Genomic DNA, 12,822 nt, shown 5'->3' on the forward strand with positions numbered 1-12,822 from the left:
GCAGGGCTCGGACGACACAGCCTTCAAATATTCCCAAGGTGCCCTGCCAGTTGTGTCCTGCCCCTCAGGCGGAGCCTCTGTGGCCTGCCTGAGTGACCTTGAGGATGTCAGGTTGACAGCTTCTGACATGGGATGGGAAGGCTGGGCAGGGGCTGATGTTTACTGAATTCAGGCCCAGGATTTTGACAGTCATTCTCCGAGTCTGAATGGGGCTGGGGCTGACTCAGAGCCTCCTTCTGGGGCAGCTGGTTATACCTCCTCTGGCGCATGGAGAGGCCTGAGCTGCAAAGGCATAAGCCTCAACACTCACTCCGGGGTTAGCAAATGAGGTCTCCCTGCCTTTGGGCTCCTCCCCCAACCCCAACCCACCTTGTCTCTATTGTAACCCTGGGCCAGGTGGGCTGTGAGACAGAAATGGACAGTGTCTGTACTTCACGGCCTTGGGAGACCCCTGCCCACCTTCCCCATGCCAAGCACCCCCAGCCCTCATCACTCAACGGGTGGGCTGGTCCTCAACAAGCCACCTCTGGGGCTTTCCAGCCTCAAACTGTCTGCACTCTGTGACTCATTAGGAAGCTCCTCACCGCTCATGTATTTGTGAAGCCCCTACATGGAGATTCTGGGCTGCTTGCTTTTTCTTTGTTTTTCCTCTTTGATTTCCTTCCTACTTCAAGGACTCTGAGGGCGGATTCACTTTGCTGAGCTTCTAGGCCAGCCCAGCTGAATGGGAGGAAATATCCCAGCATACTTCTTGCCTGGTGATTATGTTTCTCCTAGAGGGTCAAATCAAGAGCCAGAGAATCACATGCTTGCAGCAGGGAGGGAGCAGAGAGGCAGCGCTGCACAGGGGTTCCTTGGGAAGCTCACGGCCCCGACACAAGACAGACCCTGAGTCTGAAACCAGCCCTGCCACTCACCAGTGTATGACCTGGAACAAGTAACTCCCTGAGATATGACCTTTTCTTCTTTCATTGCAAAGTAGAGATTAAAAAACTACTTTGCAGGGTTATTATGAAAATGAAATGGGATGTATCAGAAGTCTGATGTTTAATGACTGGAAGCCCTAGGCCTGTCTTATCCCAACCACCTTGAGAGACAGGCAGACTTGCCCAGTCATGACCCGAGACACCGGCAGAATCACAGCTCATCCTGTTTCCCACTCTGGGGCCCTACGCACCCTACACTGCCCCCACTGCGAGGGAGACAAGAGCCAGGGCAGATGAGCATGACGGGAAAACCTTTCAGTCCTCTGATCATCACCTGAGGGGCAGCACACGTGGCAGGATTAGCAAACCCGCCCCGTCTGCTTCTATGTCAGCGATGGAGAATAAAGGAACAAGCAGGAAAAAGTCAAACAGAAGAAAGCGCCCAGAAAAGATGTTTTTATGTTCACTTACATGGAAAAAAAATCCAAGTATATAACATGTAGATATATGTTTCTCAGAAAATTCATCTCCATGAACCTGTTTCTTTCAGTCGAAGTTATAATTCAAAAGTTGTCAAATGGAAGTCATAAAATTGGGTGGGGGTTGGGGAGAAGACCACCAAGGGGAAGGAAGTAGTGATGTGCTATTTCTTTTCTAGTTGCAGATAATTTGGAGTTTTAACTTTTCCAGCAAGTCAGAGTTACATAAACAGATGCCATACTAAAATATGATTGTGTAAAAATATAAAATTCCTAAAGCATGATGGCAATAATACTTCAGGAAAAAAAATTAAAGTCTGATAGTATCAGAAAATACAAATAGGATCATTTGAGCAGTTCTGTTTCTGTGTACGAATAGCATGTGAAAGAGAAAAGCATTTGGTCTGCACATAAGTTAGAAAGGGTAACGTTTCTAAACACTGACTTTGTAAGAAAACATGAAGGACATCTTACACTCAACAATGGCTGAAAGAAGGATATAACTGTCTCAAGGATACAGTGGCAGAATACCATGGCCTTTGTTTTCAGCTTGCTCTTAACCTATGTTGGGATGCGTTTTCCCGCAGAATCTAGCACCAATATATGGATCAGATTTTGTCTTTGATCTGAGTCCTCTATGTCTTCAGTTTGAGTGTATTGAGGTATGTTTTCTTTGGTTGCTGTTGTAACGAATGTGTAGTAAATTAAAAAAAAAACTGTAATATTTACAACAATTAAACATTTTAGATTTCAGTGTCAACTCTTCACGTAAGAAAAAATGGAAAACTCTTTAAGAATCATCGGAAGGCTATTACTTCCTAGCGTCTGTCATGAAACTGTTTTCGATACACAGGACAATTAGCCGATTAGCACAGCTGTATGCTTTCTGGTCCAGAATCTTCCCCGTGCTCAACGGGGAGGCAAGTCCCGTGACCGCCGTGTCTGCGGTTCGCCACGCTTCACAGTAGTTATCCACAAGGCGAACGCCATGGGGGCTGGAGCCATGCCAAATGACCTTCTGGGGCCTAAAAAGTAATTTTGTCATGTTATTTTTCAAAATGACACTTCTTTGTGGTATTTTTTGGTAAGCAAATTGGCATAAGTCTGGTGAATCAAGTTAAACTCCTTAACCCTGATGCCAAATCGCCTGTCTCTCCTCACTGCTCTTCCTAGCTTTCTTAACACACTAGGTTCCAGCCATACCCAGCTTGCAGCTGTTTTCAAATCACACCCTCTGCTTTTGTGAATCTAAACCTTTGCTCATGGGTCCCCTAGTCTGGAGAGCCTCTCTTTCATTTTCAGACCAGTGACTCCTTCTCATCTTTCAAAGGCCAATAAATACTTCCTCTTGCAGGAAGCCATCTCTGATTCTCACCCCTAAGTACAAATGAAAATAAACATTTCCTGTGTATCCTATGGTACCTGTTTCTTCATTTACAATGCTCTGTCTAGAGTCATAGTTAGTGTGGGTCTATTTCCTCTGTAGACTGTGAGCCCTGAAGGGTAGGAGGCGTGTAGGTTTATTACTGTGCCTTCCAGGCCTGGCCTCAGGCCTCATATAGAGTAAGCACTGAGGGTTTGCCCATTTGTTCCATTCTGAAAAATACACATAATTTTCAAGATTTAGAGTGCAAATCACAGTGTAGTTACAGGATCACCGGGAGTTGCACTGCTTACCACTTATTATGTGCCCTCTGCATGCTATATGTTTTCATATATATTCATTTTATTCTCATAAAAATTCCATGACATAGATATGGTTATCTTGCCCATTTGACAGGTAAGGCAGCTGAGGCTCAGAGAGTGAAAATGCCTTGCCCAGTGTTCCATATTGAGTTACTGAACCTGGGTCTTCTGACTCCAACAACAAGGCTTTCTCCGTGGCCCGCAGTTGCCTCACTGTGACTTTATGTTGGCAGTATCCTAGAGGAGCAGCTGACAAAGGTATCCCATTGTTAGGACACCCCCTAAAACTGTCTATCACACCATATCTGAGAACTTCCACCCTCACTTACCAGGAAGGATCTGTCATTATGTCTCGGCCATCAAAGGAGTATATTGGAATATGTGTATTGAACTGACCTCCATGGCCAGAAAAAATTGAGTCCCAATTATTAAAAAGTACTTGACCCTACAGAGACAAAATACCACATTAGAATCATTATACCATCGGCCTACAAATGAATTAGATTTTTACTCATTCTTCAAGGCCCAGATGCCACCTCACACTAGAGTCTCCAGCCCCAAGCCTGGAGCCTGGACAGAGAGTGGAAACTCAAGAAATGTTTGTGGTTTGATTTTATAATCCATCCACAAACTCTTTTGCTTTATGTCTTGAGGCAATTTCTCTTATTGTATGTGTGTACAAGCCTCCTTCCCAACACAAATGTGTTTTATGTCTTTATTTTATTATTGTTATTTTGAAAATATTATGCATATGTACTAAGCTTCAAATATGTGGCAGGCCTTGTGTCAGTCTACACTGTGGATGAAATGGAGATGAACTTCTTAGTCCTCTTCCTGAAAGAGCCTGGTCCCTTGTAGGGAGATCCAAGAATAAAAATAATTTCAGTGGGTGAAGGTGCTGAAATGGACTTCTGGGACAGGAGATGGAAAGTGCTGGGTGTGGGGTTAGGATGGAACTTCCTAGCCTCAAGGTTTCAAACTGGAGTGCTGGGGTTACAGAGACTAAAGGATCTTGAAGTATCTTTAAGAAACAAACAGTCATCAGGACCCAGAGCTTCTCCAGGGTGTATGTAAGTAGCAACGAGCTTTCTCTGCATAGCCTTGAAGCAGTCTGCTATTTCTGTGGAATAACTGAGGGATCCTACAAGGGCCTGTCTTACCAACAAATGGGGCAGAGAAATACCTGTTTAAATGCTCAGAGAACACCAAACCGGGGGTCAGGACAAAGTACTCTAATTTGCAGTGATTTTAAGTAAACTACTTTCTTCCTCTGAGCCTCAGTTTTCTCATCTGACAAACTAAAAATGATTATCTCTCATGTTTATTAAAAGTACCTCTTAAGATAATGGGGTACTTTGTAAACAAACAAGAAAACTCTGTATCAATGAAAGAAGTTATCATTATCTCTCCGGTGTGCTCCAAGAGTCACACAAGCAAAAAGGAAACTGAGGTTCAGGGAGAGCAAAGAACCTGCCCAAAGCAACATAGCCAGTCAGGGGGAGAGCTGGCTTAAGCCCACAGTCTTCTGTTGATGTCAGGAATGAAACCTGCCCCCAGGCCCTGTGGAGACCAATGCCTGCAGAAGGCAGTGGGAACCGTATTTGTTTTTACCTTGAGGTTCACTATGGGAAGGCTGTATCTCTCTGCTTTCCTCACAATGGTGGACAGATCTTGCAAATGAGAAGATAAGAATGCTCGGTAGGTGGACAACAGTCCTGCAGCTCTGGCCTGCTTGAAGCACTGAAAATCAGCTCGAATGTCCCCAGAAAATGGCATGTTCAGAGCAGCCAAATGTAGCTGAAAAATGTGAGACAAAAGAGAGCTGTCAGAATCAAAGGCAAACTCCAGCCCCCAGAACCATCTCACATTCCTGCAAAGATTCCAGACTTCTTAGGCTGGAAGGCACGTTAGAGGTCATCTTAGTCAATCCCTCCCTGACATTGGAATTACAGTCTCTGCCTGACCATCTCCGGGGAAGGAGAACTATGATCTCCCAAGCAGCCTGTTTCAGCTCTCTGAACAGCTCTAAGTGGTAGAAATGCTTTCCTTAGATGAAAAACATACAACAGAATATTGCTTGGACCAAATAAAGCACTTCAGGGATCTGAATCCACCTTCAGGCCATTAAGTTTGAGACCTCTGGGTCTCTGCAGGGGTTTTAAGCTGGCTTTGGCCCTGGATCCCAGAGCTTCTTCCAGCTGTCTGTCTGCTGTCCTTTCTTCCGTCTCCTGGATAGGCCTGGGGCTGAGCCCACGAGGGGTCTGGGGGAAAGCCATGGAAAGAAGGACATGGCACCTCTGACTAAGACTGCTGAGACAGACCATTCTGGAAATTAGGGGTCTTATGGTGATTCCAGCCTCACATCCCTGCTATCTTGGTCAGCAGCCAAAATAAAAACCAGTCCATAGTCTATTTCTTCCACACATTCGCTCCCCAAACCCAGCCTTCCACAACTGCCCTCTCTCTCAGCCTTTCTGCCACTCCCTCTGGAATGAATTCCATAATCAAAGAACACTCATCTCCCTGTCTCCCATCAATCTCATCACGGAGGTAACTTTTACCTCATCGACTTAGAGCTGGGAGGCTGGTACAGGACCTGGATCCAAGTTATCAAAACGGAAAATATTCTTAAATGTCTTAAGCCAAAGAACATGAAATGAGGCACGGTGGGGCAGGAGGCGGCCAGCATGTCTCTCTGTTTTCTACCTTGCCTCTCACACCTGAACAAAGCCTCTATGTATCGAGGTGACAAGGATTGCCATGGTGGTTTTCTGCTTTTCCAGCTTCCAGCCAGTTGGCCACAACTAGCCATGAGCTAGAGTGAGTGGCCAGACTTCCCCAAGCAGCCCTTGCACTTCTGTGGATATTTTTCTCCATTCACCACCCCTTTCCTTCCTGCAGAGGATGGACCCCAAGGCTGCCGACTGCTCCAGTCTCTCTCTTTTTATTCATCCTGGTTCTGTCTTGACCACCATGCTGGACTGAGGTCCAGGTCAAGCAGCATCATGCCCCATCCCCATCTCCTTCCTGCCCCACACTGAGCCAAGGCTTCCCCAGCAGGCCTCCCAGTGGCTAGCATTTTATGCTCTACATTCCCAGCCATTAGGATAAGAGAGAGCTTTAGCATGCTGCCCACCCACCACAATCACAGGCAGGCCACCAGACTTCCACCTCCACATACACACCCTGACCCTGTGATGTCCTTGCCAGCCATCTGACTATACTGCCCCCACCCCCGTCTTCCTCCTCATGCATCTGGAGACTCTGGTGCCTGAGGGAAGAAGCCCTATCGTCTCATCACCCTCCAACCAGTGCACTTTGGGGCTACATCAGAGCGCGACACAAGAGGTCTTGAAAGAATGAGGCTTCCCCAATGCCAGGGGCTACCCAAGAAAGGCACAGGCAGGAGGCAACTGCAGGGGTTCCCGGACACACCTCTAATCCCACCAAGGCTACTCTCCTTTAGAAAGACACAGAGAAACGTCTGAAATTATCGTTGTTTCTGAATGATGAGATTGAGGGGTTTTGTGTCCTCATGTTTGTATTTCTTTAACTACTAGAACATTTTTATAAAAAGACAACACTTTCATATTGTCCTTTTATGAAGACAATAATGTTACAACACTCAAGATGTCAAAATTGCTATTTTGGGGATGGTTGTAGTTTTGATAAAATTGTAGGTGTGTTACTATTTTCTTCTCCATTCTTTTCATACACTGTTAACATTTTCTGTAATGAATATGTATTCGTTCTGAATTTATAAAATACTATTTTAAAAAATCCTTTAGCTACGGTCCTAACTTTGGGCTTTTTGAAGGGTTACTGATACTCACAACTCTCTTCCTCACTTCCCACTGACTCCTCAACCAACTAGAATCTTTTTGGCTACTAAATGCTTTGCTCTAGATTCTAAATTTGAAGGACACCTTTCGGTTCTTCTTAAGGATTTCCTGGCAGCCTTTGACACTGTTGGCTACCACCTTGCTTGGCTTGCTTCTTCCTCTCTGGCTATGGCTTCTCAGTTTCCTTCTCATATTTCTCCCATCAGTTCCTTTTCAGTTTTGTTCCTCATCGTCTAATCCCTTCTGACTGTATAGATTCTCTTTCAGGAATCCAACCAGCCCCGTAATAACTGCACGGCTCGTCTCCAGCCCAGATCCCACTGTGGGGTTTCAGACCTTCAGATCCTATCCAGGCACCTTAGACTCACCATGCTCCAAATGAGTTCCTCCTTGGTCAATGGCAGCACAGCAGGAAATGCTCACATCTGTTTTTAGAAAATGCCCCCACAATCCTTGCTACAAGGAGTGTCCTTAGGCCTTCAACCTCATTGACCTGGCTACTCTCGATTGGTCTGGGAGTGGGCAATTGACCCAAGACTGACCGTACAGACTATCTCTCCCGAGACTCTGAACTGAGTCCATAGTACTAGACTCGGCAGCTGTAAGATCACACAGAATTGGGTCAAGAATCGGTGCCAGGGTGACCCAAAGCTGTGTGCAAGCTCATGTCACCTATGTATGTGTGTTGGGGTGAGGTGGGGAGGAAGAAAGACTCTTTCAGAAGGTTATCTGTGGAGACTGCAAAGCAGACTGATAGAGACAAGAGTCCCAGGCCTGGCTGTTCTTCCTGTGATGGAGTTCCATGAGGTTTCTAGGATGATTTAAACAAGATCTTTACTTAACCTAGCAAAAGAATAGAGAGAGAGTTTCTAATCCTAGTGATGAAACAATCCCTGGAAAGGAAAGTGTCTCCACTCAATCATTCAAGCATGTGGGCATCATTCTTGACCTCTCTCATCCTTACTGCACCATTTTCAACCAATGACCCAAGTAGTCACTCCCGCTTCTTTCATGTCTCTCCAGTTGCCTGCTAGTCTATGTACTCACTGCTGTGATTCTAGTTCAGATAACGCAGGAGCCACCTAACTGGCCTTTGGACCCCTGCTCCTGTCCCTTCTGATTAATCTGCACACTGTAACCAAGGTAATTTCTGAAACACCAGTCTTATCATACCTGTTCCCTGCCTTAAACCCTTCTGTAGCTCCCCATTGCCCACAGAAAATGGTCAAACTCTATGGCTTGGTTTGCAAGCCCTTGAGGCTTAGCCCTTGCTTTTGCTGACTTCCACAGACTAACGTCTCCCATTTCTGCCTTGAACTCTACTCTTTGTCTAGACTGAAATACTAGCAATTACAGGAATGCACAGCCCTTGCCCTCGCCTCCCTCTTATCCATCTTCCCTCTTCCCCTTTCTTCTACCTGGCTCACCCTTGAACTCAGCTGTCCTTTGGGTCTTAGTTTGGAGGTCACCTTCTCCAGGTAGACTTCTCTGACCTTCCCCATACCCCCAGCGCCCTGTGCTTGTCTCACCCAAACAACTTACCACCCTGTGTTGTAGTTCTCTATTTTTTGTTTGCCTCCCCCACTAGTCTATAAGCATCATGATGGTAGGAACTGTGTTCTAAGCATGAGGCCTAGCACATAGTAGATACACACTCAGTATTTGCAGATTAAATGTATAAATTGTACTTACAGCAGGCCTCTCATAATTGGCACTTGAAATAGGGTTCAGTGGAGGCAGAGGCTGATGTGGCTGTTATGTAAAGGAGGAAAAGAAACAGTTCTGAATATGCATTCAATCTGTTCTTCAGAGTGCATTGAGGTGCAAGTGGAATATTTCTAGAGAAGATGCTTTAGTTTGATGCAGTTGTTTGCCATTGTCTCTAACTGTGACTCTTAAGTGTAAAGAGTTTCATGACCTGCTAAAGAAGTCATCTTCAGAAAGGGAGCAGATGTTCTCAAGACTTTTTAAAGAGCGCTGAATCAAGGAAGCACATTCTTTTTGATAAACCCATGTTTAATCACCAATGCTTTCACTTCGCAGAGAAAGCTACCTCTTCAGAGCCTCGGTTTCACCATCGGCAAAACGGGGATGATAGTACCCACCTCAAAGCATTGCTCTAGGGCTAGAAGATGGACAACACCAGTTGCCCATGTTCTTATAAGGCAGACGGTGCCAAAAATTAAAGGAATCTTCTAGATTGCTTATACCAACCGATGATTCCACAGATGAACAAACTGAGGCCAAGAGAGGGAAAGCCCTGCCCAAGAGGATGTGGCTACTACATAGGAACAGCAGGTCTGCAGCCTCTGGATCTAGTTATTCCTCCACTCTATTATGGGAACCTCTGTTAGCGCCCATCAATTTCTAGGATTTCACCAGATGCTAAACCGTGCACAGTTGGCTGTCCAGAGTTTGGAGAGGCTTGCTGGATACCATGGGGGACTCAGGAAATGCTGACAAATGAATGCATGAGGTAACTACTCACGTTGCTGGAAAGTGCAGGGGGTGGAGGGCTGTCGGCAGGAATGGGGATCAGTTCTCCCAGCTTTAAGAAAAACAGTACATTGAAATGAAACATTGACTACAAACTTTTCCCTATTCAAAACAGAAAAAAATGGCATTTACGGGAGTATATTATTATTTTTAGAGGGTATTTGAAGGCAGTGTGTTAAAGGAAGTTTAGAAATTACCTGTAATTTTTTCCAGCCATCTCTAACGCGAATGAAAAACTCAGTGCTGTCCCTCAGGTAGATGAATGTTCCTTCTATAACCAAATGTGCTGTCTGCAGCATATCATCCATGTTGCTGAAAGCTGTGACCTGTCAGATCATTTAAATTTCAAACACTGCCATTATCATTAGAGCAGTGGCACCATCTGATAGCCTGGCCTCTCTGTAAAGTCAACTAGGAGCTGACCCCCAATATTCAATAAAAAGGCTTGTTAATGTGTCAGATAGAGATATATACCTTCATTAATAACTACAGGGCATTCTTCTTGATAAAACAAAAACATGTATACTTTGAAACACAAATCTAAACTATAATAAATGAATTTAAACAAAAAAGACAATATTCTGTGAGTATAAAGGCATTTAAAAAGTATCAGTGGAGTTATCTTCGTGTTGGTTTGGGTATTAGCAAAAGCACTGGTAAGTTTTGCCACTTCTATATTTTTAAGCTGCTTGGTGGCACTAACATGGTTAAATGGTGTTACTTCATACCGGTCCTTGAAGAGTCTCGAATTTTTCATTTGGAATAAGAAAGGCAAGCAAGTGAGCAACTACACTTAAGGTCTTCAATCTTTTTTTGTCTAGTTTGGTAGTTACATTAAACGCATGATAGAAAATGGAGGTCTGCAATTCCTCGCCTAGAAAAGTGCCAAAGATTAGACAGCCGTTTGGCATATCTAGAAGCACATATAGAAGCTACAAATATCTACTGAATACATCAAATCTCAAAAGCCAAGAGAGTTTTTGTTTTTCATTGTTACTGAGAAAGATTATAAAAAATTCATTTTCACCTAGCCTTGAAGATAATAAGCTTTGTGCACCAAAATGACAAGGGAACCAAATATCAAAATTCCATCATATGTATGACAGTCCTTTCTTTTGGCAGCCAAATTTTGCAACTAACATCCTGCAAAGATCAAAGAGCATTCTTAGGACGCCTGTCATTCTTGTGAAGTATTTGTCCATTTTTCCGTGCATTACGATAATATTGGAGTGCTGTATCTTATTCCAATGAACTGCAGGGCAGGCAACGAATACGCCAGAGATGTCCTTTGCAGAATGGAGAAGGCTGAATTGCCCAAGTAAATCTGAGCAGCACAAGGACATGTTGTAATGTTGTTTATGCTCTTGAGCTTTTGTTGTTGTTTTGTTTTGTTTTTTCTTTTTTTTTTCTAGAGATGGGGTCTTGTTTTTTCATCCAGGCTGGAGTGCAGTGGCACAGTCTTGGTTTACTGCAGCCTCGACTTCCCAGACTCAAGTGATGCGCCCACCTTAGCCTCTCAAGTAGCTTGGACTACAGGTACGTGCCACCACACCTAGGTAATTTTAAAATTTTTTCTGTAGAGACAGGATCTCGCTATGTTGCCCAGGCTGGTCTTGAACTCCTAGATTCAAGCGATCCTCCTGTCTCAACTGGGATTACAAAGCGCTGGGATTACAGCCATGAGCCACCATACCCGGCCAGGTTTGTATTTTTTGAAATACTATGATTGGTGGCCAGGTGCTGTGGCTCGTGTTTGTAATCCAAACACTTTGGGAGGCCAAGGTGGGAGAATCACTTGAGCCCAGGAGTTCGAGACCAGCCTGGGCAAAGTACCAAAAACCCTGCCTCTACAAAAATATATATATATATAAATTAACCTGGTGTGGTAGTGTGCACCTGTAGTAACAGTTACTTGGAAGCTGAGCTGAGAGGATTACCTGAGCCCAGGGAGGTTGAGGCGGCAGTGAGCTGTGATCTCACCACTGCACTCCAGTTTGGGTGACAGAGGGAGATCCTGTCCACCCCTCACCCCACAAAAAAAAAAGTAATATGATTGGTTCTTGTCATAACTTAGTCAATTAAGGATTCAAATGGTGGAACTTAAATATAAATGATTTTGCTTTTCATGTCTTTTTACTTAATAAGGCATCCAAATAGAAAATAAATCCCTTCTACTGTTTATGGAATTGCACCAAATCTACTGTCATGTAGGCCTGATTCCTAAGGGATGTCACACCCAGGACACTGTAGCCAGAGTAAATCCATCCTAAATGGAATAATGCCTACACATTGATAATAATACTGACCAAGTTTCTGGATCCAGGAAGGCCTGGCTGTCCTGGAGGGCCAGGGGGACCTGGAAGGGCCACAGCTAAGACAAAACGGAAAGGAGAAGTTACACAAAAACCAGACTCTGAAAAACATCTCAGGTATCAGCTGATCCTTGGGGAGAAGTGTTTTCAACCCCATTCATAGTGTCACAAAGCATCCCAACTTCCACCTGCGTCTTGGGTGCTCTGCTTTCAGCATGTGGCTTAGGCCACATTGACTGGTTTAGGGAAGAGATGGGATTCTTGATTGCTACCCTGGATGAAGCCGTGGCTAGGGCTTTTGCGTTTCATAAGTGAATCAATTCCTTTTGTGGTTGTTTTATAAAAGCCAGTTTAATTTGAATATTTTGTCACTTGCATTCAAAAATATCCTGACGCATATAACTTATTTCACCCAAGAGACAAGCATGTGACATTGAACAGAGGAAGCAGGCTCAGAAAGAGGAAGAGAAGGCTCTAGGGAGTGGGAGGAGGCCAGGGTGGTGCAGTGACAACAGCCCTGGCTTGGGGCCTGAGTCATGGACTCAAGTCCTTAGTTTGTCTATTCCTAACTGTGTGATCTTAAGGAAACAGCAAGCTCTCTGAAGCTGTTTCCTCATCTGCAAAATGTAAAACAGGCATTTCTTCTTCCCTAGGCTGTGGTGAGAACTGAGTGCTTTGCAAATTGTACGTGTACAGCGTTCATTCGACCAGGTCTCTTAGCTTTTGAAGAGTCACAGTGCTCTTAAAAATCAGATCAAGGCTACTGCCCTCTTTCCCAGAAAAATGCACACATATACAATTCTACAAAAAATATTACGGGGATGACAAATCCTAGAGATATATCCTTGAACTCTCTAGGAGTCTATGATTCTTCAGCTGAAAAGCCCTTACTTTAGGCAAACATAAAGTAGTATTATTATAACTATTTCATTTGCTCTTCTTCTATCTCTCTCATCCTCTGCTCACCCTACCCCTGACAACGCCTCCAAATCTGCCAAGCTCTTGGCAGTGTTAAGGATGTTTTTATAAGTCCCAGTAAAATTATACAGTTCTTCAGGTCATTGCAAGCAAGTGTTCAGTT

At 44.4% G+C, this 12,822-nt stretch overlaps 1 protein-coding gene across 2 annotated transcripts in view; it reads right to left on the minus strand.

The window, feature by feature from the left end:
* Nucleotides 1–1,367: 1,367 nt before the first annotated feature.
* Nucleotides 1,368–12,822, minus strand: part of COL15A1 (collagen type XV alpha 1 chain) — a 119,451-nt gene continuing 107,996 nt past the window's right edge. For both annotated transcript variants that reach the window (XM_064379565.1, XM_064379574.1), the window contains 7 exons: nt 11,736–11,800; nt 9,627–9,755; nt 9,422–9,481; nt 8,626–8,685; nt 4,703–4,888; nt 3,421–3,536; nt 1,368–2,430 (listed from right to left, as the gene is read on the minus strand). In XM_064379565.1, coding sequence (XP_064235635.1) covers nt 2,217–2,430; nt 3,421–3,536; nt 4,703–4,888; nt 8,626–8,685; nt 9,422–9,481; nt 9,627–9,755; nt 11,736–11,800 — 830 coding nt within the window. In that variant the 3' untranslated portion in view covers nt 1,368–2,216. The remainder of the gene's footprint in view (nt 2,431–3,420; nt 3,537–4,702; nt 4,889–8,625; nt 8,686–9,421; nt 9,482–9,626; nt 9,756–11,735; nt 11,801–12,822) is intronic.

The sequence above is a fragment of the Aotus nancymaae genome, unplaced genomic scaffold (assembly GCF_030222135.1).
Source record: "Aotus nancymaae isolate 86718 unplaced genomic scaffold, 86718_ANA_hifiasm-v0.15.2.pri h1tg000003l, whole genome shotgun sequence".
Taxonomy (NCBI): Eukaryota; Metazoa; Chordata; class Mammalia; order Primates; family Aotidae; genus Aotus; species Aotus nancymaae.